Source organism: Equus caballus, chromosome 3 (genome assembly GCF_041296265.1).
Source record: "Equus caballus isolate H_3958 breed thoroughbred chromosome 3, TB-T2T, whole genome shotgun sequence".
In the NCBI taxonomy this organism is placed as follows: Eukaryota; Metazoa; Chordata; class Mammalia; order Perissodactyla; family Equidae; genus Equus; species Equus caballus.
Window position 1 is genome coordinate 30,787,854 of NC_091686.1, and position 21,368 is coordinate 30,809,221.

Genomic DNA, 21,368 nt, shown 5'->3' on the forward strand with positions numbered 1-21,368 from the left:
GTAATAAGGTGCCCATCCCGTAGAGTAGTTGGAAAGATTGAAAATACAGTGTCTTTATGATAACCCAGTGTCTAAAACATGCAGAATATTTAATAAACGTGAGCTGCGGCTGTGGCTGCTGCTGTTGAAACAGATAAGGTGATTAGTGTTCCTTTCCATGAGGAAGCTCTCACCGTGTGTTCTTGGGTGTGAGTTGTCTGGAGAAATTGATCCACCTCCTCTCTTTGTTTTTCCAAGTGTTAAATCAAATCACTCCATTTCTGGTATCTTTTTGGTGAACTTTAGCGTTTGGAAGCTGTCCGGCCTTCAACTGTTGATTAAAAGTCATTTCTACTGAATTACTTCTTTTTCATCTTCTAAAAGCAATAAGCTAGGGATTTTCATGGAGTTTAGACAATTGGGACCTTTGGAGGTTTGATATGAATGAAAGACTCCCAGTGAAACCTTCTATCTGTCTAGCATAAGTTGCTGCTTTCATTCTGTGGCTCCAATGTGGCCTCTAGGACATCCTGAAAGGAATCTCAGCGTGGCACCATGACTCCTGCTTAGAGGCAGTTCCTGGCCTCCATGAGTTTGCTGCATAAATGCACCTTGCTGTGTGGTCCCATGGAGACCAAAGGAGGGCTTGCCTGGTGAGCTCCAGCATTGTCCTTCTGAACCTTGGGAGTGTCTGCCAGGAAGAAATGGATGGGCGTCAGTACTCTTGGATACAGGCAGTTTTCTCTCTCACTGGTCAGACAGTGGTGCCACCTCCCTATTAAAGTCACTGCTGGGGTATTATGGGCACATTTGGTCCAACCCAAATGATTGTTCCAGACCCTGTGTTGGGTACTAGAAAATCAGAGATAGATAAGACCTTGTCCTTGCATCCGAGGGCTCACAGAGACAAAAAGTAAAAACAAAAACATAAATCATTATTCAATCATTACTCATCAAGACATCTATGAAACCATCTGAAGGCACAGTAATAGATTGACTTCAGAGAGACTGAGTGATACCTAGGCGTGGTTTGAAGGATAGATCAGAGATCTCTGGGCAGACATCTTTCTTGTCTCTTGTTGTCTTTCACCTGAGGACAACCAAAAGGGATCTGTTGTATTGTGATGCACACGTTTACCTACTAACATGATAGCTGCTGTTCTTTTCTAAAACTCTTTGCATATTTGAGTATCAAGGGCTTGACCTCTAGGATTCTCTTTGATGTTCCCTCTGTTCACCATCACTCCCCAGTGTTTGCTGCCTGGCAAGGGAAACACTGCAGTTTTACTGTTCGCAAAGTAGAGACCCAGAAGTCATTAAAGCCAGGGATGGAAAGTAGGTGCAGCTGTTTCTAACGAGCTTGTTCCTCTTATCCTCGCATCAGCATCCCCGTTGGTTCCTGGGTGCATGACAAATAGAATGGAGTATCAGAGAATCATAAATCACTTCTTTACAGTTTACTTCTTGGAGAGAGAAATATAAAATATTGAAATCATCAACATTTTTCATTAAGAACAAGGAGAATAAGATTTAAATTCCTAAACAAAACTAGTGATAGAGGAGTGAAGCAAGTTTCATAAAACATCATGTCATGTTGTCATCCATGCAAAGCTGTGACAGAAACAGGGAAGCAAAGAAATATGGCCGGTGATGGAGACGATGGGGAAGAGAAAGAAACTGTTTCCAGATTTAAGAATGAAAGGATAGAGAAAACTAGAAAAGGCTCTAAGTTAATGCGGTCAAGGGCAAACTTTATGGGATAAGTGAGTGGATTACTTTCCAGTTTCCACCTGCTCATCCAAAACCTTCAAAAACTCTAGGTAAATAAAATGATTGATACACTCCACCTGCAGCAGAGGCGAAGCATCCTAGGAAGGAGGCTTTGCTTGGTCCTAGAGTGACTTCACCGAACGTGGCACAACTAGTCACACCTGGGTTGGATGGTGGCCGTCTTGAACTCTACTCTTTTAAGAGCCAGCCCAAGAAAGAGGACTTCTTGTCCAAGACCCATTTGGGAGAAGTAGAAACCGTTTTGAGACCCAGGCATTGCTAGGGAGTGGTAGGCTGCATAGAGGACAAAGCAATTGTCTGATTTAGGAGTAAAACAAACAGGTCAGAACAAGTGACAGAAACAAGATAATAATTTTAAAATGTTTATCACCCGTGAGAGTGTTTTCCTGCTCACTGCAGTTGAAATAAACAACAGAAAAAAAAAACCCTATTTCTATGAGAACTGATTGTTTTTTCCTGATAAAATAGTCTGAAGATTTTTTTTTCTGATAATCAGTGCTGCAAATCAAAAAAGTAAGAAACCCAGCTGCTTTTCAGGTTCTCTTGTCGTTACTTCCATTTGCAGATGAGAGGGTGTAGATCAAGTGCGAGGAATGAGAATAAGGACATAACACCGCTAGCCAAGCAATCAGCCCCAAACTGGAACCCATTAGATCTCTGGGTTGGGTTATAAAAGTTGGCAGTTATTGAACTGACTTAGAGATGCAACGGTTTAGGAACTGTTATGGAATAAGTCTAACAAGAAAAAAATATCTCAAGGCCAATATCTTAGTTTGAATTTGAAGTCTTTATAAAGTAAAGTTAAGAAAGAAGTGCTAAAGGAAACAAGCCATATGATGCTACCAGGTAGTACTTTAATGAGAACTGAAGGTTAATGAAATATTTCATAGAGTTCATTGACAAAGTGAATGGAATACAAATAGAAGGAGATTGAAATTCAGGGGCCTTGCTGATGTCTCACCTTACAGTGTTGAAAGCTCATTTGTAAAGGGCTGGGCCTGAAGTTGTAAAAACAGGCATCAATTCCCTGTGAAACAATTGTCCATTATTAAAATGCTAATTTAGGCCAGGTCACCTGGAATTACCTTCCCAAGGTTGACTTTCTCTTATACCACTTTCTTGACAGAGTTGGCCAGAAAGCTCTTAGTAATGTGTAATTTCACAGAATTAATTGGTAGCACAGCAAATTGATCAACTCACAAGCATCTCACAGGTCATTCATTGGCAACGGAATTATTTAAATTGGCATTGACCACTAATAGCTACACAGCTATCTTTCTTGCAAACTGCTAAGGTATTAGAGAAAGAGATGACAGGCGTCATCTTGAATCCAAACTATGGAGGGATTTCCCACCTTTGGAATGGGAAAGGAAGGGAAGAAGACTGGTCTGGAACCCCCCACTGGTTGCAGATGTCTTAAGCCCAAATACTCATGACTTAGGAAGTTACTGCGACTGATATAAGAAATATATAGGTGTAAGAAGGTATAAGAAAACCACAGGGCAAGCAGGAAAATAGAAGGAAACTCACTCAGCCTTGGTTCTGGGGAGGAAATCAGAGCTGTGGGGACTGGGGAAAATAGAAGTGTCTGCAGAAGATTAACTCCCATTTCAGCAGGTTTTTGCCTTGTAGGAACGACAGCCACCAGCCGGTAATACCTTCTGATTTTTTTTTTTCTGGAAAATCTGGGAATCTAAAACCTTTCTTTTTTTCCTGAGGAAGATTAGCCCTGAGCTAACTACTGCCAATCCTCCTCTTTTTGCCGAGGAAGACTGGCCCTGAGCTAACATCCATGCCCATCTTCCTCTACTTTATATGCGGGACGCCTACCACAGCATGGCTTGCCACGTGGTGCCATGTCTGCACCTGGGATCTGAACCGGCGAACCCCAGGCTGCCGAAGCGGAACGTGTGCACTTAACCGCTGTACCACCAGGCTGGCCCCTGGGAATCTAGAATCTTAGTTAAACACTCCTGTTTTAAGATATTGACAAATGAATTTTTAAACATTGGGAGGACTAACTCCATGTGAGTATATCAGGGCCAGATTCAGCCCGTGAGCCATCAGCAGGCGGGAGCCTGGGTTAGGAACCTCTGCCCAGCTGTGCAGGGCAATCGGAGAGAGCGGGAGGTTCAACATGGCTCGTTGTCGACTGTAAACTCACCGAGGGAAGAAATAACTGGCCTCAGGAAAATAAGAGGCTGTTGCCAGTCAGCCCAGAGCAGAGCCCTGGGATAATTGGGAAGGCTCAGGAGCACCTGAGGAGCGAAGCCAAGGCCTTCAGCTACAGACGCATTATGTCTGTTGATGAGATCAGAGACGAGGTTAGAGCCTTTGACATTTGTGGGCCAGTGTCTCCCTGGAGCAGCACTTGAGCAAACTGGAAGCAGCACTTGCTCCCCTGCATGGCAATAGAAATGTTGTGTGAGGCAGACAATGGGCATCCTTTGACGAGGCCTTTGCTCCAATAGATGTGGAGCAGCCAGAAAGCATATATGGATCGCAAGCTTCAGGGTGTATCGCTCATTTCTCAAAAAAACAAGCACAAATACCCTCTGGTACATTCATCATTCAATGATTACTCATCTGCTCATCGATTGATTGATTTCATTTGTTCAACCAACAAATACTGAGCACCTATATATGCTAGGCACTGGGGAGACAGAGATGAATACAAAACCAGTCCTTACACTCAAATAATTCAGGGTCCAGTGGGGGTCAGCATTATGTACCTGTGAACACTGCCCCAGGGCCGTCTCTGAGGTCTCTGCAGTGAGCTGTGGGCAGCCAGAGAAGAGATTGACTCCAGGAGTGTCAAGAAACCTGCTGGAGGATACACCATCCAGACTTTCTTCAGCTAGGTATTCATTTTTAAAAGCTTCATCCAGCCTGTGATGCTACAGTCATTATCATGTCAGGACCGTCTCCTACTTTCTCTTTACCTACAGGTTATACTTAATCATTGATATTCATAACAATGATTCGAAGGCCCTTGGGAGTTTAGAACTGCCTCCTGAATTTTCAGAGGAGGATTACACTTTGTTTAATTTGGTTGGTATTGAGCGTTTATCCTTGAAACCTGTTTATCCTCTGAAACCTGTCATCCACATGGAACGTACCACTCTACACTGAAAAATGCTTTTCTAGCCGTTTATCTAATTTGTCCCCGTGAAGAGGGTCGGTCAGGGGTTACTCTCGCCATCTTGCAAATAAGAAAATGGAGGTGATGGTTAGCTGAGGGTCCCTAAGCCAGCTACAGCTGGGACAGATCCAGGACTAAAACCAAAATTTCTTACTCTCAACCTCTGGTTCCAAAAAACAAAATTAAATAGAACATACCATTCTCTGAATGTTCTGAATAAGTTCAAGTTTTCATCACCATTATTCTGTAAAGGAAATCAATACCGTAGGGCAAGCCGTCACCTTTCCGCAGGACTCCCTTGGTAGATTGTCAACTAGCTCCAGCTTCCTCTTGTACCTCTTCTGACCATTCACCACATGTCTTCCAGAATGATCTTTTAAAATTCAAATCTGAATTATTCCTTCACCACCATCCCCTACCTCCTGACCCATAAGAGGTTTTCTTTGGGCCGGGGTAAGATTAGCCCTGAGCTAACATCCACCACCAATCCTCCTCTTTTTGCTGAGGAAGATTGGCCCTGAGCTCACATCTGTGCCTATCTTCCTCTATTTTATATTCAACATGTTTGTTGAATGAATAAATAATTAGAGAGAGAGTTTGTTAGAGACCTCAAGTTGCCAGGCTGGGTTTCTAATCTACGTGAAAACTCTTATTTCTCTCTGGGTGTTTTCCTGCTTCCTCCCTTTGCACGGAATATTCTAGAATAGGGATCAGGAAGCTTTTTCTCTAAAGGGCCAGATAATAAATATTGTAGGCTTTGTGAGCCATGCAGACTCTTTTGCACCGCTCAAATCTGCTGTTCTACTGGGAAAGCAGCCTTAGACAAAAGGTAAATGCGTGAGCGTGGCTGTATTCCAATACTTCAATTACAAAAACAGACAGCAGGCTGGATTTGAGCTGGAATTACCAATATTTGATTATCTTTGACCTACAAAATTTGCAGCTTCATATGGTTCAACCTAACGAAACGCGGAAGAGAAGGGAGCTATCAGATAAATTATGGCTCATTAGCACTTACCCTTTACATGGCAGTGGCATGCTTCCTGGGCCATTTGCTGTACAATCTAGGTGGTGGGTAGGTCTATAAATCTCATTTTCTCTCTGCACAGCCCAGAAGGACGCAGAAAGGGATGTCACAAGCAAAGGAGCAAGTTACATGGATACTTTCTTTCTGGGCTGGCCAGGATACTTGAGGAAGTCGGGTGGCACTGTGCCGGGGGGTCTGGATGGTCCAGAACAAAGCCAAATGCAGGCTGATTGTAATGTAGACAGTGTGTATTCTGAAGCACACAACCTGTACACCAATCTGGGGTGGGGGCATCTGGCCAAAGGAGAGAAGATCAAGCAATCTGGGTGGAAATACAGAAGAATCAAACAGAATGCGTCTGATCCTGACACAGTCATGTCTGGCTGTTTGAGGCATTTTCATGCACAAATAGAAAATCAGAGAAGAGATGCTGAGCGAGGTTATAAGAATGGTAAAGAGGGATTTATGCAAGAAATATGAGTCAATTTCTGTAACTTGCATTGCCTCATTTATAAAAGCCGGGAGAGATGGGATCACTTTGGTGAGCTGGAATTTGTATTAAGTTCCACTTGCTTTATTTTCTATCATTTAAATATGCTTATTAGTAATATGTGTGTTAGAACAAATTCATTTTCTATCTGTCATTGCCAAACAGTGAATAATCCTGTGTAAAATATGTTTGCACACTTTAGACAGTTGTCACAACTTCACTGAACTTGGTTTCTTCCTCTGAAACAGGCAGAATGTTCTTTTGTTGAATCCTTAATGCATTGCTTTTGAGCTGGGTTCACTCTCAGGGAATTCGCAAAAGATAAGTGTCACTTCTTTCTTGTCTATTGATCTGTCCTCTAGAAAAAAAAAGAGACTTTCCTATAAACTCAAAACCCTCAGCTCATTCATTGTTCATTTGTTACATTTACTGCAAACCTACTACATAAAAGGCACTGTTCTACTGTGCTGTGGGAACCAGACGACAGATCCCCTGTCCTCATGAGCGTACTTTCTAGCTGGGGTGGCAGAGATTAAAGACATAGCTGCATAATAGGCCTGGAACAACCAGCGCCATGGAAAGAACAGAGGGATAAGTGATGGACATGGATGGAGGGATGACTACTTTTGATCAAGTAGTTAAGGAAGGCCTCTGTTTTGAGGAAAGACACGAATGAAATAAAGGAGCAAGCCATGAAAACTCCTCCTAGGTGAGGGAACAGCATCTTCAGAGACCCTGACACGGAAATTAACTTAGCAGGCTTGAAGAACACCAAGAATTGTGTGGCTGGACTGGAATGATTGTAGTCAATGATGTTGAAGATGTGGTCAAGGATATATCCAAGGTTGGCATCAGGGACTTGTGGGCCACACTGAGGACTTGGGACACAATTGATGTAGGATAGTTGGGAAGCAGAAGAGTGAAAACTCCAATTTGCGTTTTGAAAGATACCCCTGAAAGCTGTGTGGTGAATGGAGTGTGAGCGTAAGAACAGGAATAGAGAGAACAGTGAGAGATACTCTGCAACGTGGTGAGGGATGGTGGCTTAGATGAGAGGGTAACCCACGGATGGTGAGAGATGCTCAGGTTCAGGAGAGAGGAGGGACCAGCTGATGGACCAGCTGATGGACAGGATGTGGCTGAAAAGGATTGGGCATCAAGTTGGTGGGCCCCAGGCTTCTTCAACTCAATAACTGCGCCACCATCCACCTAGGAGCTAATATTGATTCCTCTCTTGCAAAGACGGTGTCTTAGTATGAAATGCTTAAGGAAAAAATGTGCAAGATCGAAGGGAACAACTCAGTTGCATGCTGGCATCGATGACAGTCAGGGGGTCCTAACTATTTCTGTTGCTCATTACCATGAGGGTCTTAGGCACAATAAGCAAGTTTGTGGAACCTGTGCCCTGCTAGTCAAGCTGCCCCAACCAGGGATGGTGTCTCTTGGGTCCTAGCACCTGCTGTTTGATGATAAAATGAGGAGCATCGACCTGCCCCAGAGCAGGTTTGCCCAAAGCGCAATCTTTAGGTCACTGCGTCGGAATTACTTGGGATGACTTTAACACAGATGCCTGAGCCCCACTGAGAACCTGGGCTTTGGTCCCGGGAATCTGCATTACTCACGTTTCCAGTGTCAAATTTCCATGCAAATTAAAGGGTTTTTTAATTGTGATCAAAAAGCAGATAACACAAAATTTTTGTCAACCATTTTTAAATTATAGTTAGTAATGTTTATTACATTTCATTGTTGTGAAACAGATCTTCAGAACTTCTTCATCTTGCACATCTGAAACTCTATGTCCATTAAAACAACACCCTTTCCCCTCTCCCCTCAGCCCCTGATAACCACCATTCTTCTCTCTGTTTATCTGAATTTGAATTTGTTTGTATGGGTTACATGTGAGTAAAGAGGACTGGGCATCCTTAGATACTTGATATCAGAAGAATCATATAGTATTTGTCTTTTGGTGACTGGTTTATTTCACTTGACATAACGTCCTCAATGTTCATCCATGGTGTAGTATGTGGCCAGATTCCCTTCCTTTTGCAGGCTCAGTAATATTCCATTGTATGTCTATACCATGCTTTTTTTAGCCATTCATCTGCCAATGGACACGGGTTGCTTCCACCTCTTGGCAATCGTGGATAGTGCTGCTATGAATATAGGTGTGCCAATCTCTCTTCGAGACCTTGCTTTTAACTCCCTTGGATATATGCCCCAAAGTGGGATGCAAATTAAAATTTTAAATGCATTGTTCTCCAACACAGGAGACACTTTTGGAAATAAAACTGTTCTGTATCTTGAGTGTATGATAGATATAAGCATAGATCTAAATACACAGGCATCTGTGCATGCACATACACAAATACGAGGACAAGTAAAACCGAGGAAATCTGAATAAGATCCAGGACCATATTGATGTCAACGCCCTGCTTGCAATTTTGTACCAGTTTTGCAAGATTTTACCACTGGGGGAAACTGGATAAAGACTATATGGTATCTCTCCATGTTATCTCTTATACTTGCATGTGAATAAAAACCTTTTCAAAATAAAAAGTTTAATTTTAAAAAGAAAGCATTTCCCTGCCTGCCCTTAAGGTTAGAGTGTGCCGCTGATAGAGGGGACCAGTTTGGAAAGGGAGGCTGGTGAGGGTACACCTGGAAGGGCAAGGAATCCTCAGCATTGTTCCCAAGGAGAAACTAGAACAGGGGTTAAGGCCAACGCAAAGTGCTAAGTAGATGCAGGGGTTTGCAGCCTGAAGCCCAGACAGTAGGACAATATAGCAGAGATGGGGAACTGGATGTTTGATGAGGGCCAGAAAAACAATGAGGTCTCCTCAGAGCTGAGTGTGGCCCTGAAGCTGGGCATTGACCGTCGTTCTGCAAACAGGGTGGGAGCAAGGTAGGAAGGAGAGACCTGGGTGGGGCCCATGACCTTAGACAAATCCACTTCTCCCGTGGAGATCCCAACAGGGGACATGGCACCAAGAGGCTGATGTTTCTTCTTGATTCTAAACGAGCTTCAGCTTCCTATAGGCAGCATCTGTGACATATGAAAGATTTTCCTTCTGTGCTTGACATTGTGAACCCTAATCAGGAGCACAACATCACTGGGGTATTTTTCTTGCTTCACAAAAAACTTTAAGGACACTGGCGGCTATTACTTAATTTAGCACTTGTATGTGCCAGATGTTCTGCTAAGTGCTTTGCAAACATCATGTATGTTACCTCACAACCACCCTGTGAGATAGGTCGCACTCTCCCATTTTAAAGACGAGGAAATTGACGTTCTAAGAAGGTAAGTGAATAAGTTTAAAACCACAGAGCTGATAAGGGATAAAATCGGGACTTGAAACCAAGTCTCCCTGAATCGAAAGTCCATGCTTGGAACCTTAGCTCTTCCCTGGTTCTCAGGATTTATCAGTGAGGTTAAAAGTGAAGATTCAGAGGAAAAGCAGACATTGGTAACAGTGGTGGTTCAGAAGGTAAAGCTGATGAGACCAAGTTCCATGTTATAAGTGCTGTCTTTTTTGTAATCCCCAAATGAGAGAACTGTGAAGACTAAAGAAGCCAGCTACTCTCTATATTCTGCTGTAACACTGATGATCTCTGATATCCGTGATGTTCACTTGTTTCCCGTTAGTCATCAATACTGAGAGATGGTAGATGTCCAGAGTTTCACAGATCCCATCTCCCCATTTGTAATACACTGTAGACAATCTTCAGTCGCTGTCTGAATAAGCTACTATTTTAAGATAAATGTTATAGATTCTTTTTTAACTCTGAAATTAACACATGCTCATTAGAGAAAATCTGGAAAAGTATAGGGAAGCCAAGTCAAAAATCACCTGCCATAAAACCACCGTGAATATTTTAGTATAATCTTAATAGTGTGACATCTTTGTCTATTTTTCAAAAATTACATTATGTACTACATACTGCTTTGCAATCAGGTATTTACTTCAAACCATGAACATCATAGCATTAATATATTTTTCCATCCCCAAAGTGTTTCTGCAAAGTAGTGTTCCACTTTGTGCAGGTAGCCTAGTTTATTTCATCAATATCCCGTTAGAACATTGTACTGTTTGTGCTATTTCCTGTTTTTAAGCAATATCAAAATGAGTATACATGTTACTAAACAAGGCCCCCACCCCCACACACATGTAGCCCCCAGGCTAAATTTCTACAAGTAAAATCACATGTTTTCAAGGCTTGTGATGCATATTGACAAATTGTACTACAGAAAGATGTTTGTTTTTTGGGGGGATGAAGATTAGCCCTGAGCTAACTGCTGCCAATCCTCCTCTTTGTGCTGAGGAAGACTGGCCCTGAGCTAACATCCGTGCCCATCTTCCTCTATTTCATACGTGGGATGCCTACCACAGCATGGCTTGACAAGCAGTGCCATGTCCGCACCTGGGATCCGAACCGGTGAACTCCGGGCTGCCGAAGAGGAACATGTGCACTTAACCGCTGTGCCACTGGGCCGGCCCCAGGATGTTTTAATATCATGAGTGATGTATGAGAATTTGTTTCCTCACAAGTTTGTCAAACAGTGACTATAATTTTTCTAATTATTTTGGCAATTTTATAAGCAAAATCTATCTCATTTTAATTTCCTGATATGCTTATTGTTTTTTTTGCTTTCTTGTTTTGCTAATTGTTGTTTTTTCCCTATTGATATTTAACCAGCTCTTTGTATATTCAGGATAGTAAGCCTCTATTTTATATGATGCAAATATTTTGCTCAGTTTTCTGTTTATTTTGCTTATGATATTTTAGTCATACAAGGAAACTTGCATTTAAGTAATTTAATCTCTCAATAACTCACATAATAACTTTTGCCATTAATACTGGTTTAGAAAGGCAGTCCCTACTCTATTACATAATATTCCATTGCTTCTTTTCTCCTAATACTTTAATCCACCTGGAATTTATTAGGCTATAAATTAATTTTTATATCTCAACTTTAATTTTTGGAGAACGTCATGGTTTATAAAACATATTTTAATTCGTATTTAACAAAATGACTTTAGATTTGGAAACTAAAATAAAAAAAAAAAAAGTGTTGCATTCCATTCCATTCCTCTGAATTGCACTTTTGGAGAGAGAGAAGGGCAAATGAAAATAAAATCCACAGTAACTTTCTCCTATGGCTTGTTTTCTAAAGTATTATATTTCTCATCTTTGCACAATAATCCCCTTAAACCTTGCACATATCCTTAATGGATCTGGCATAATTCCAACATCCATGATTTATATAAATTATACTTGAACCAATTAAAATTTTTAGCCTGTGTCCCCTCTTGGGGTAAGGATATTCACTGAGACTTTAGCCAAGCTGCTTAAATAAAATTGTTTTGAATATCTGCATTGATTTCTTCCACATAAGTAAAGTTACCTCAGAAGTTAAATAGAAAAATGCCCTCAAGGTCCAGCGTGGTTGTGAGCATGAATACGTAAGAAAAAAATGTTTTTCTTATGTTTCATGAAAAAATACTTTAGAAGCAGAATTTCAAATTGACAAAGGAAATACTATATCTCTAAGCAGAGCAAGCTTTTCAAAGACCATTTGATAATAGTATCAAGATCTTTAATTAATAATCTAACAGGTAGGAAACTTTGATCACCCCTTTGATCCTTCTTAGAGGGAGCCGTACACACCACATTCAGTCTGTCAAGGGGGAGATTACACAGAGCTGTGTAAACGAAGGTGGAGGAATGTTACAAAAGGCTCAAAATATCGTTTCCCTGGGGACTCTCCAGGAGTTGGTCCATAATGAGATTCAACTTCGATAAATGAATAAAGCTGAGAAAAATAACTGGAAGTGCAAGTGATTGGTGTCAAAGAGAAATCTGGATTGCTGGAATAGAAAAGCAATTTCAAAGGGTTAATGGCTGACAAATAGGAATTGAATCGAGAGAACTGCATTTGCCTTTGCAAGAGTCTGAATAAAGGTCTATTGGGAATGAATGAATGCCGAGGCGCCAAACCCTCCTCTGAACTCAGAAACCGTTGTTTAGAATTTCTATGTGCCTGGAATTGTGCTACACATGCTCATTTATATTTTTATTTCTTTAACAAAAAACCCTGAGAGTGTTATTCTAAACATCATTTGCACATTTACATGTGCAAACTGAGACCTGGAAACCGAAGTTATCTAATAAGATAGCATCACCGTGTGGCCCGGTTTACCTAGGACAATTTTGGTTTGTACTTGTTGTTTTGGCTTAATTGTTAACAGTACCTACTTTCGTTCTAAAAATTCCGTGGCCACGGTATTAATTTCCAGGTGCTGCTGTAGCAAATTCCCACATTGACTCAAAACAACACAAATTTGTTATGTTGCTCTTCTATTGGTTTAGAGTCCAACGTGTATCTCACTGGGCTGAAATCAATGTGCCAGCCGGCTTGCCTTGTCTTCTAGAGGCTATAGAGCAGGATCATTGCCTTTTCTAGAGTCTAGTGGCTGCCTGCATTCCTTGGCTCGTGGCCTCTTCCTCCATCTTCAAAGCCAGCAATGGCTGGTCAAATCCCTTCTCACACTGCATCACTCAGACCGTCTCTTCTTCCCCCTTCCCAAGCATCCTTGTGATTACATTGAACTCTTCCAGATAATCCAGGCTAATCTCTCTATTTAAGGTCAGCAGATCAGTAACCTTAATTTCATTTGCAACCTTAATTCCCCTTTGCCACGTACTCTAACATTCCACAGGTTCCAGGTATTAGGACATAAAAATCCTTGGGAAGGCCATTACACTGCCTACCATAGCCACTCTATAGGTAGCAGAGCCGAAATTTGAAGGCAGACCTTCTCATTCCAAGTCTAGTATAATTTCAGTAAGCAATGAGGGTGTCTTTGACGGACAAGCCTTGTTCGATCTTTGTGAGATGCTGGGAGGTGGGGGGGATGTGAGAATTGCAAAGCGAAACTCAGTAAAAATAGCTATCAGTGCTTTCTTTATTTAAGGCACTTAATTAGGTGTAGAAGGAATACCTAGAAAATAGTGTGGCTGCCTTAGAGTTGTTTATGATCTAATTGGGCCACGAGCGTGTTCTCATCTACATGTAGAATACACAAGTCTCTATCAAAGGAGCCTATAATAAGTGAATATGATACTGTATGAATTCAATATGTAAGAACTCAGGCACAAAAAGTAACGGCAATTTAAGTTTCACATTAATCAAATAAGTTAGGATTAGTTTTATCATTTTCTTTTTCCTTCTTATCACAACAAACATTACATCCACAGTGGAAAGTAAAGTTTTAAAAAATCTTCCAACCACTCTGAGCCTTTAGAGATTATCTGTTATAAATAAATTCACAAGAGCATACTTACTCAAAAATTTCTGTGGGCTTCTTTATTTCCATGGAATCTTTACAGATTTTTTTTTAAGCTGTAAACATCCTTGAAGTTCTTGAAGATTGTATCAAGTTGAGATTCCACCAGCATGGAGCGTTGTGGTCATAGCACCTTCACAATCATTCAGTTGCATCTTTCCTTTATCTTTGCTTTGGAGGCAAACACTGGCATCTTATTTTTCATATATACTTCAAGGTTTTGTGTGAGTCTCTATGTCTGAATTCACAGTCGTGTTTCATTTGAGATGTCCAATATTTGTTAGACTTATGTCGATCTCTACTTGCGTGCAGTGAACTTCCAGTTATCATCCTATATTTCCAGCATTTTAACTATTCTTTATTACAAAAGATGATATTTGGAGTGAAAGGAATGAGACCCATCTTCATTTGTGACTTATAAACTGGGCCAAGCAGAAGTCCCTATAAGAGGTATTTCGGAGATGGTGTAAATGGCAGCGTCTATGTTGCAAAACGTTTTAGAGCTACAAAGAGGTAACTTGGAGGGAACATTCTCAGTCAGGTGGGATTCATCTTATCTGTGTCCAAAAGAGAACTGAGTCCATGTTAGAGTCATGGCTCATAGGTTCTCCCCATTTCATGTGATCCAAAAACATATAGCTGAAAAGCACGTGTGCACACACACAATCCACTGATAACCAGATGATGAACTACATCCTCTCAATAAGCCATTCACTGTGTGTGTGTGTGTTTTACTTCATTTGAATATTTGACCCAAAGCAGAATCATCAGAGTTCAAAAAGGTCACTGAAGTGTTTTCTAAATTGTTTTCCCTCAAAATGACTCACGAGTTCATAGACAACAAAGCATGTATGTCGTGCTTTGTTTCTTATTCCATTGATCCAGGTTTGACATCTGTTGCTTGGGTCATCTCATATTATAAGAAATATTGGCTTTTAAGAGCCAGTTTCTTCATTTTGGCCTTCACCCAAAAAACCTCGTAGAACATTTTGGTTTTCATCGGTTCATCCCTTTGGGTCAGATCACAGCATCAAATTTTGTCTGTCTAAACTGTGTCTTTCATAAACAGAGATGAGAGGGTGAGCCAGATGAAGGGTAAGATGTTAATAGTCTGCTGTGATGCTGAAGGCCAGCGTGCTTGTACGTGCTTGGTAATTTGGTTCATTATCTTCCTGTTTTTTAAGAAGGGACTCTTGTCTATGCATTATGTACAGCCCCTCTCCTTGTTATGGTGCATTAATTGGTGTGAAGAGTCAGTACCATGTGACTTGATAGCTCACAGCTGTAGTAGAGATATCCCCAAGATATGGAAGGAGAATAGAGGAACCTAGGTGCTGGGGTGCCAGAGGGTGGATGTGGAGACCCCACATTCACGCTTCAGCTAAAGCTATTCTGGCAATTTTGCTCCCGCTCTGGCTCCCATGGTTTTTCACCATCCCCTCCCCACTTCAGAGGTCAAGCTCCCTCGCTTCCTACACACAAGACTCAGAGATCAGCACGTGTAACCTGGTGCCCATCTTCCACTGCCCCCTGAAGTGGGGCAATTAGCTCACGGTCCTGCAGTACCTTCATGTCTCCACCCTTGGAGAAAGTATTTTTCCTTTAAACACATTAGGTGTGAACTGCATCCCCCGTGCCCCTCCCCATACTATTCCCTGTGGTCATTTAAGAGCTAAGTTTATAAGAAGGACAACTTTTTTCTTTTCTTTTAGGAAGTCTGTGACATCCCAGAAGGGAACATGTTGTAACTAAGCTGATACTGCAATATTCCCCAACCTGTCATTTGTGGTAGTGTTACATTATACACAGAGGCTCATCATGTGTTTTAATATGTATTTTCATGTGTATTAGGAAAGATCTGGAATAAGCTCATCATACCCCTAAATTCATGGATAACTTTGACTTGAATGAGGCAACATTGAAACAGCTATCAATATAAAGCAAAACTATTAAGTAGATAACACAGTTAGTAAAGAGAATAAAATAAAAATGTAAAGGAAGTCCATGAAAGAGCATTTAGCAAATATGAGCATAGTTGGGGAAGGCATGAATTTTGGATTCAGACCTAAATTTAGATCCAGCTGAGTCACAAACCAGCTTTTGATCATAGAGCAGGTACTTAAATTTCTCTTGAGTTTTGTTGCAATAGGAATTTCAAAAAAGTTGTTTTGAGCCAAAGGAGACAATGCATAAAAAGCTCAGGCATGTATTGGACATCAAATAAATGTTAGTTTCCTTCTTTTAAAAGGCAGGTAATCAATTTAACATGCTTAGGTATTGTTCACCACTGTGGTTCTTATTCACGAATTAAGACTGCACAAAGAGTCAACGGGAGTCAGGACCGACTATCAGCCCTCATGTGCCGGGGATGGAGAGAAAGGACACATGGCCAAAGCTGAGGTGGAAACCTTAGATCCAATCTCTTAAAGAGGTATTGCCTCTTCAGCAGAGGACCGTATGCAATCCACATTGTCAGATGCCGGTTTTGTGCAAAGCATCGGGTCTTGGCCTTGGGGATTCCCTAATGGGCAGAAACATCCATCACACCTCTGTCTTCATGGGGCCAGACAGAGAAGCAGACATTAATTGAATTGTCACACAAATAAATGAGTACATATTATGGAAAGTGTTATAAAGGAAAGGTACAGTGCCATGGGAGTGTAAAACGGATGGTCTCTCTATCTCCCCTCCATGACGGGCCAAGCTTTGCAGAGTGTGGGCAGAGAACCACTAACACCAGAATCTCTCGAAGTGCTGGTTAAACATAGATCCCTAAAGACCCTACATTTCCAGCTAGTTCCCTGGATGACCCTTAGGCCCTCTAATTATAAAACTTAATGACTTACTCCTTCCAGGGGTGTTCCATCTCAATGGGAGAGAATAACGCTGTGCTTAATTTTCATTCACTTTATTAATATGCCTTTTGAAAAATATATGGGCCACTTAATAAAACACTAGCATTTCCTATTATATATTTTATTCAGTCTACCATATTTTCCTTTGTAAAGAAAAAACCTGATATACTTTTCCTTTCCTCATCTTGGTCTACTCAGCAACTCACAGAGAAAAAGCCTTCTCTTCTCACTCTGCCCAAACTGTTTTATGCAAAGAATGTTATAGCAGGATAAACCTCAGTCTGCTCCACTGGAATTGAGTGGAGCCCCAATTATTTGACTTCCTCTTGTGCCAATACCATCCCAAATAGAATGCAGAGCTTGAGACCTATGCGTTTGCTGTTTCTACTGTCTAGAACTCTTCTTCCATGCATTTTTGTATCACCAGCTCCTCCTGCTTTCTTGTCATTCAAGTCTCAGCTGAAATGTTCCCTCAGCAATAAGGCCTTTCCAACTATTTATCCAAAATAGGTGCTTCCCCCCAACCAATGCCCATACGCTCTTTCTCTCAATCACACTGTGGCCCCGCTCTGTCCAATAGAACGCTCCAATGATAGAAATAGTCTGCATCTGCATTGTTCAATATGGTAGCCACTAGCTACATGTGGCTATTGAGCTCTTGAATGTGGCTAGTGCAATTGAAGAATTGGACTTTTTAATTTTATCTTTAATTTAAATTTAAATAGCCATATGTGGTACTGACTGTCATATTGGACAGTGCAGCTTGAATATATCAACCTCTTTTGTCCCTTCATATCCCTTATCTCTAACTGAAAGGATCTTATTCATGTATTTTACCTTGCTAATCATCTGTCTCTTCATGCCAGAATGTCTTTTTTGTTAACTGCTGGATAGCCCACGCTCACTGTAGGGACTGATGTGTCGTCAGTCTTCAATGAGTTTTTTGTTAAATTAACTTTGAAATTAATAAATGCCCCTTAAGAGAACTTTTCTGTTTTTAATGCTGTGCCAAAGGTCTTGACTTCTAATGATTTTGATTTCCATTAAAAAATCCAGGAGTCAAACTCTGGGTAGTACTGTAACATAAAATGCTATCACTTTGTCTGCTTTTATAGTTGGCTGTATGAGATTCAGCTCAACATTTTCCATTTATCCTAATCAGTTGTATCTTTTTAGTGTCTGTCTGTCTTTCGCATTATGTTGAGATGGATTTGGAGTCTGCCCCTCCCAGGTCCAACACATTGGTATTCGGCAAATGTGAATTCTGTTCCTCTGTCCTACGTGTGGCTTATGATACTGGTCAAGTCTTGTAGAATGTGAAAGCTTAGGATTCAGACCCAAGATATTTGTTATCTTTAGACATAGGTCTTTTTGGTTTAAATAAAGTCAAGTTCTTGGCTATTTTAGGAAGACAAAAGGCCAGAGCTTCATTATTACATGGAATTTCCCCTAAGCTTTATTTTGATTTCCTTTGTTTAGCAGTATTCTCTTGGGAGCTTTAAAAAGCAGCATAAATGTATAAAAGTTCATTCTCTGTAAGATCTCCTTTGTGTGCAGATGTTAAAAGGCTCTTCCCATTTAATTTCTTCTTAATTAAGGTTCCCATGCATTATTTTATCTGCCCCAGAAATCGAAGTGTGTGTGTGTGTGAATTTGCTGGTGAAAGGATAAAGTAATGTTAAAGAAAAAATAAGAAAAATATTCCTCTATCCAAGCATTCCTGGTTTTATATTTGCTTACTATCTTCAAATTCTGTCCATATGTTTACGTTATACATATATGATGCGCATGCTATTTTGTGTATTTTCACACAATATTCTAAGTAGATCGACAAGATTTAATGACTATGTTATCTAGTGCCTGGATTCTAGCATATTGCTACAAAAACATTTATTCCACTGGACATTTAGTGGATGCCAGTGTTATTTCATTATTAGAAACAACACTGCAATGAATACTTTCATATGTGCAGCGCAACCTGTCTCAAACAGAACCAGGAGCGATGTTCACATGAGACAGCGTGAGAGTCCCTCATAGCTTTCGCTGAATTTTGTCGTGCTACTTTCCAAAAGGATGGTACCAGTTTACAATACCATCAGGTAGGGTACGACTGTGCTGATTTGCGACAAAGTATTTCTCTTTTATTTTCCTAATTTGGGCTAGTTTTGACCATAGTGTTAATATCAATAACAATAGCAGCATTTCATACTCTTGAGATATATTATGTGACAGGTATTAGATTAAGTGCTTCAGAAACGTTGTGTATGGCGGATAGAAATGTAAACTCTAGCAATTGACGTCATGGGGTCGAATCCAGACTCCACCACTTAACCTCTGCTTCCATTCCCTCCCCACAAATGGTCCGCAGGGTTACAGTGAGGATCAAGTGAGTTAACAGAGTAGAGAGCCTACGTAAGCACTGGATAATGTTGGTTATTATTTCTAATAATGGGTGTTTTTATTAACCCCATTTTACAGATAAGAAAACTGAGAGATTAAGTGTGTTGCTTAAGGTCACGTAGCTAGCGAACAGCTGTGCTGGGATTCCAGCTGCAAAGGCCCTTCTCTGACTGAAATACTCAACTACTCCCAATGCAGGGACTGAGACCCGAGGAGAAGTGTTACTGTTGCTGCCGAATTAAATCAAGGCTGAATTAGGCACAGAAAATGAGCGCATAAAGTCACTGTGATTCACTGGAAACGCCATGACATAATTCCTTGTTTGCAAGATAAACAGTAAAGTTGAGGGGCTTTTTTTATGCTGTTTTCTTCATTCTTGAGATCTGAAGTTAGTTCCGTATGGAAGTGTTTCGTGGAATTGTGAAATTCCCCCTAGATTTTAAGGATCTGGCGGGCAGGAATCCTGAGGTCTTATTCAGGACCCCTGCAAATGCCTTCCTTGCCTCAGAAAGGCTCTCTATAAATACTTATTGACCTGAATTTCTCCTAAAAATTACCATAAACACTTTCAGTTATTTCTTAATGTACTACGTTCATAACTGCTTAGTCGATTATCTTTATTAGCATAACATTCCTTTCAAGCATAATGATGTTGGAAAAACAGAAACAATGTAAGCACATTTTCTCAGCTATGGCTGATTGTAAGTGTTTTCTGTTTTGTTTTTTTTTTTTTTGATTTCCTTTGCAGATTTGATGAATTAATTGTAAATTTCCCAAGGGGGACTTAACGTGAACTGATCGTTGTCTTTTATTCTGTGATGTTTAGTTTCTATTCTAGTCCCAGTGACTATCCATTGAGACCAAAGTTTGAATATTGCCAAGGGCTCATAAAATTGCTGATATAACCTACTTTCTCCAGAGAGCCTGACTTCAATTTTCCTAATGAATTAATGCCTTTCTCCCCCCATGCCTTTGTTCCAATAGCTATTTGTGGAGACCACCGATGTCAATGGCAAAACTCTCGAGGGGCCAGTCCCTCTGGAAGTCATCGTGATTGATCAGAATGACAACAGACCCATCTTTCGGGAAGGCCCCTACATTGGCCATGTCATGGAAGGATCGCCTACAGGTATGTTAAGTTGGCTTACCTTCAGCATCATGGCTTTGGAAGTGGCATACTGTGATCTTTGGGGATTCTGGAGACTGTTTTATTTCTGCTCCGACTTCTTGATGGTGTGCATTAACACTGACATATTATTTCCCTGGATAGAAGCAAGAGCTGGGAAGCTGCAACTCAGAATACAGTGGGGGTGTTGCCAGCAGTGAAATATCTTCCCTTGTCTCTGAAGGTTATCCTTCAAGGATGACTGACATCTGAGTCTCTAATGCACAGCTACTGTCCGACAGCATGTAAATATCTTAGCTCAGCCTTAGGAGGGCCCAAGGCTGAACTTGGTGGTACAGCAGGGCTCTGAAGAAAACGAAGGTCCCCACTGCAACCTCCTCAGTTATTTCTTTTCATAATTGTCTTTTAATAAGAACCATTTTGGAAAAACGAATAGGCCTTTTTTTCCCTTCCTTAGAAGATGTGCATGGAGAAAGCTTTTGTCTTCAGTCAAAGGGCCGAAGGCAAGACATTTTCTTTCTCTCTCTGGAAATACACGTACCTACTGTTATGGAAATCACCCACAGTACAGCAGAGCTCCTGTTATCTTTTTCGCACATTTAAACTTTCTGTCAGAGACGGTTTTAGAATTTAGAGCTCCCTTTTTTGGCCCAATAGATATGAATTTAAGCATTCTGTGACCAGCAGGAGGAGTCACTCTTGAGTACAATTCTTAAGAAAGTGAAGAACAAAGTAGAAAAATCCCTATTATAAGGCTGGACTTCGATTTTAAGCTTTAAAATGCATTTGAGTGAATAAGTGCCATATTAAGAGTATCACCATTGCCATGTCCAGATTACGCCAAAACAAGTAAGTAAAAAAGTCATTTAGCAGGCCAGACAGGAGATGAAAGCCCGAGAACTGCTTTGACTGGGTTTTTTTTCTCCCTTTCGCCAAATTGATGGGATATCTCAATAACATGTAGATACATGAGGCTCTGGGAGCGTCGTCATGGTAACCTGCTTAGACTGCCAGGTGAATAATTGTGTTCAAGGTGCCTAACACCTCCCTTCAGCTTCAAGGAGCTGGGTCTCTATGCACTTCTTCAGATCCCCGGGGCCAGGAGTCACCCTCTCCCTTCTGGGATTTGAATGCATTCTGTAAAAAGGAGAGGGCATTTAGGGGAGTGGGTGCAGACAGAGGAGTAATAACAGGCCTGGAGAGATGGAGAGC

The 21,368-nt window shown here is 41.0% G+C and overlaps 1 protein-coding gene across 1 annotated transcript in view; it reads left to right on the forward strand.

Annotated features, from left to right (window-relative positions):
• Positions 1-21,368, forward strand: part of CDH13 (cadherin 13) — a 993,386-nt gene that overhangs the window by 607,471 nt on the left and 364,547 nt on the right. Inside the window, 1 exon segment of the mRNA NM_001109812.1 lies at positions 20,015-20,159. Coding sequence (NP_001103282.1) covers positions 20,015-20,159 — 145 coding nt within the window.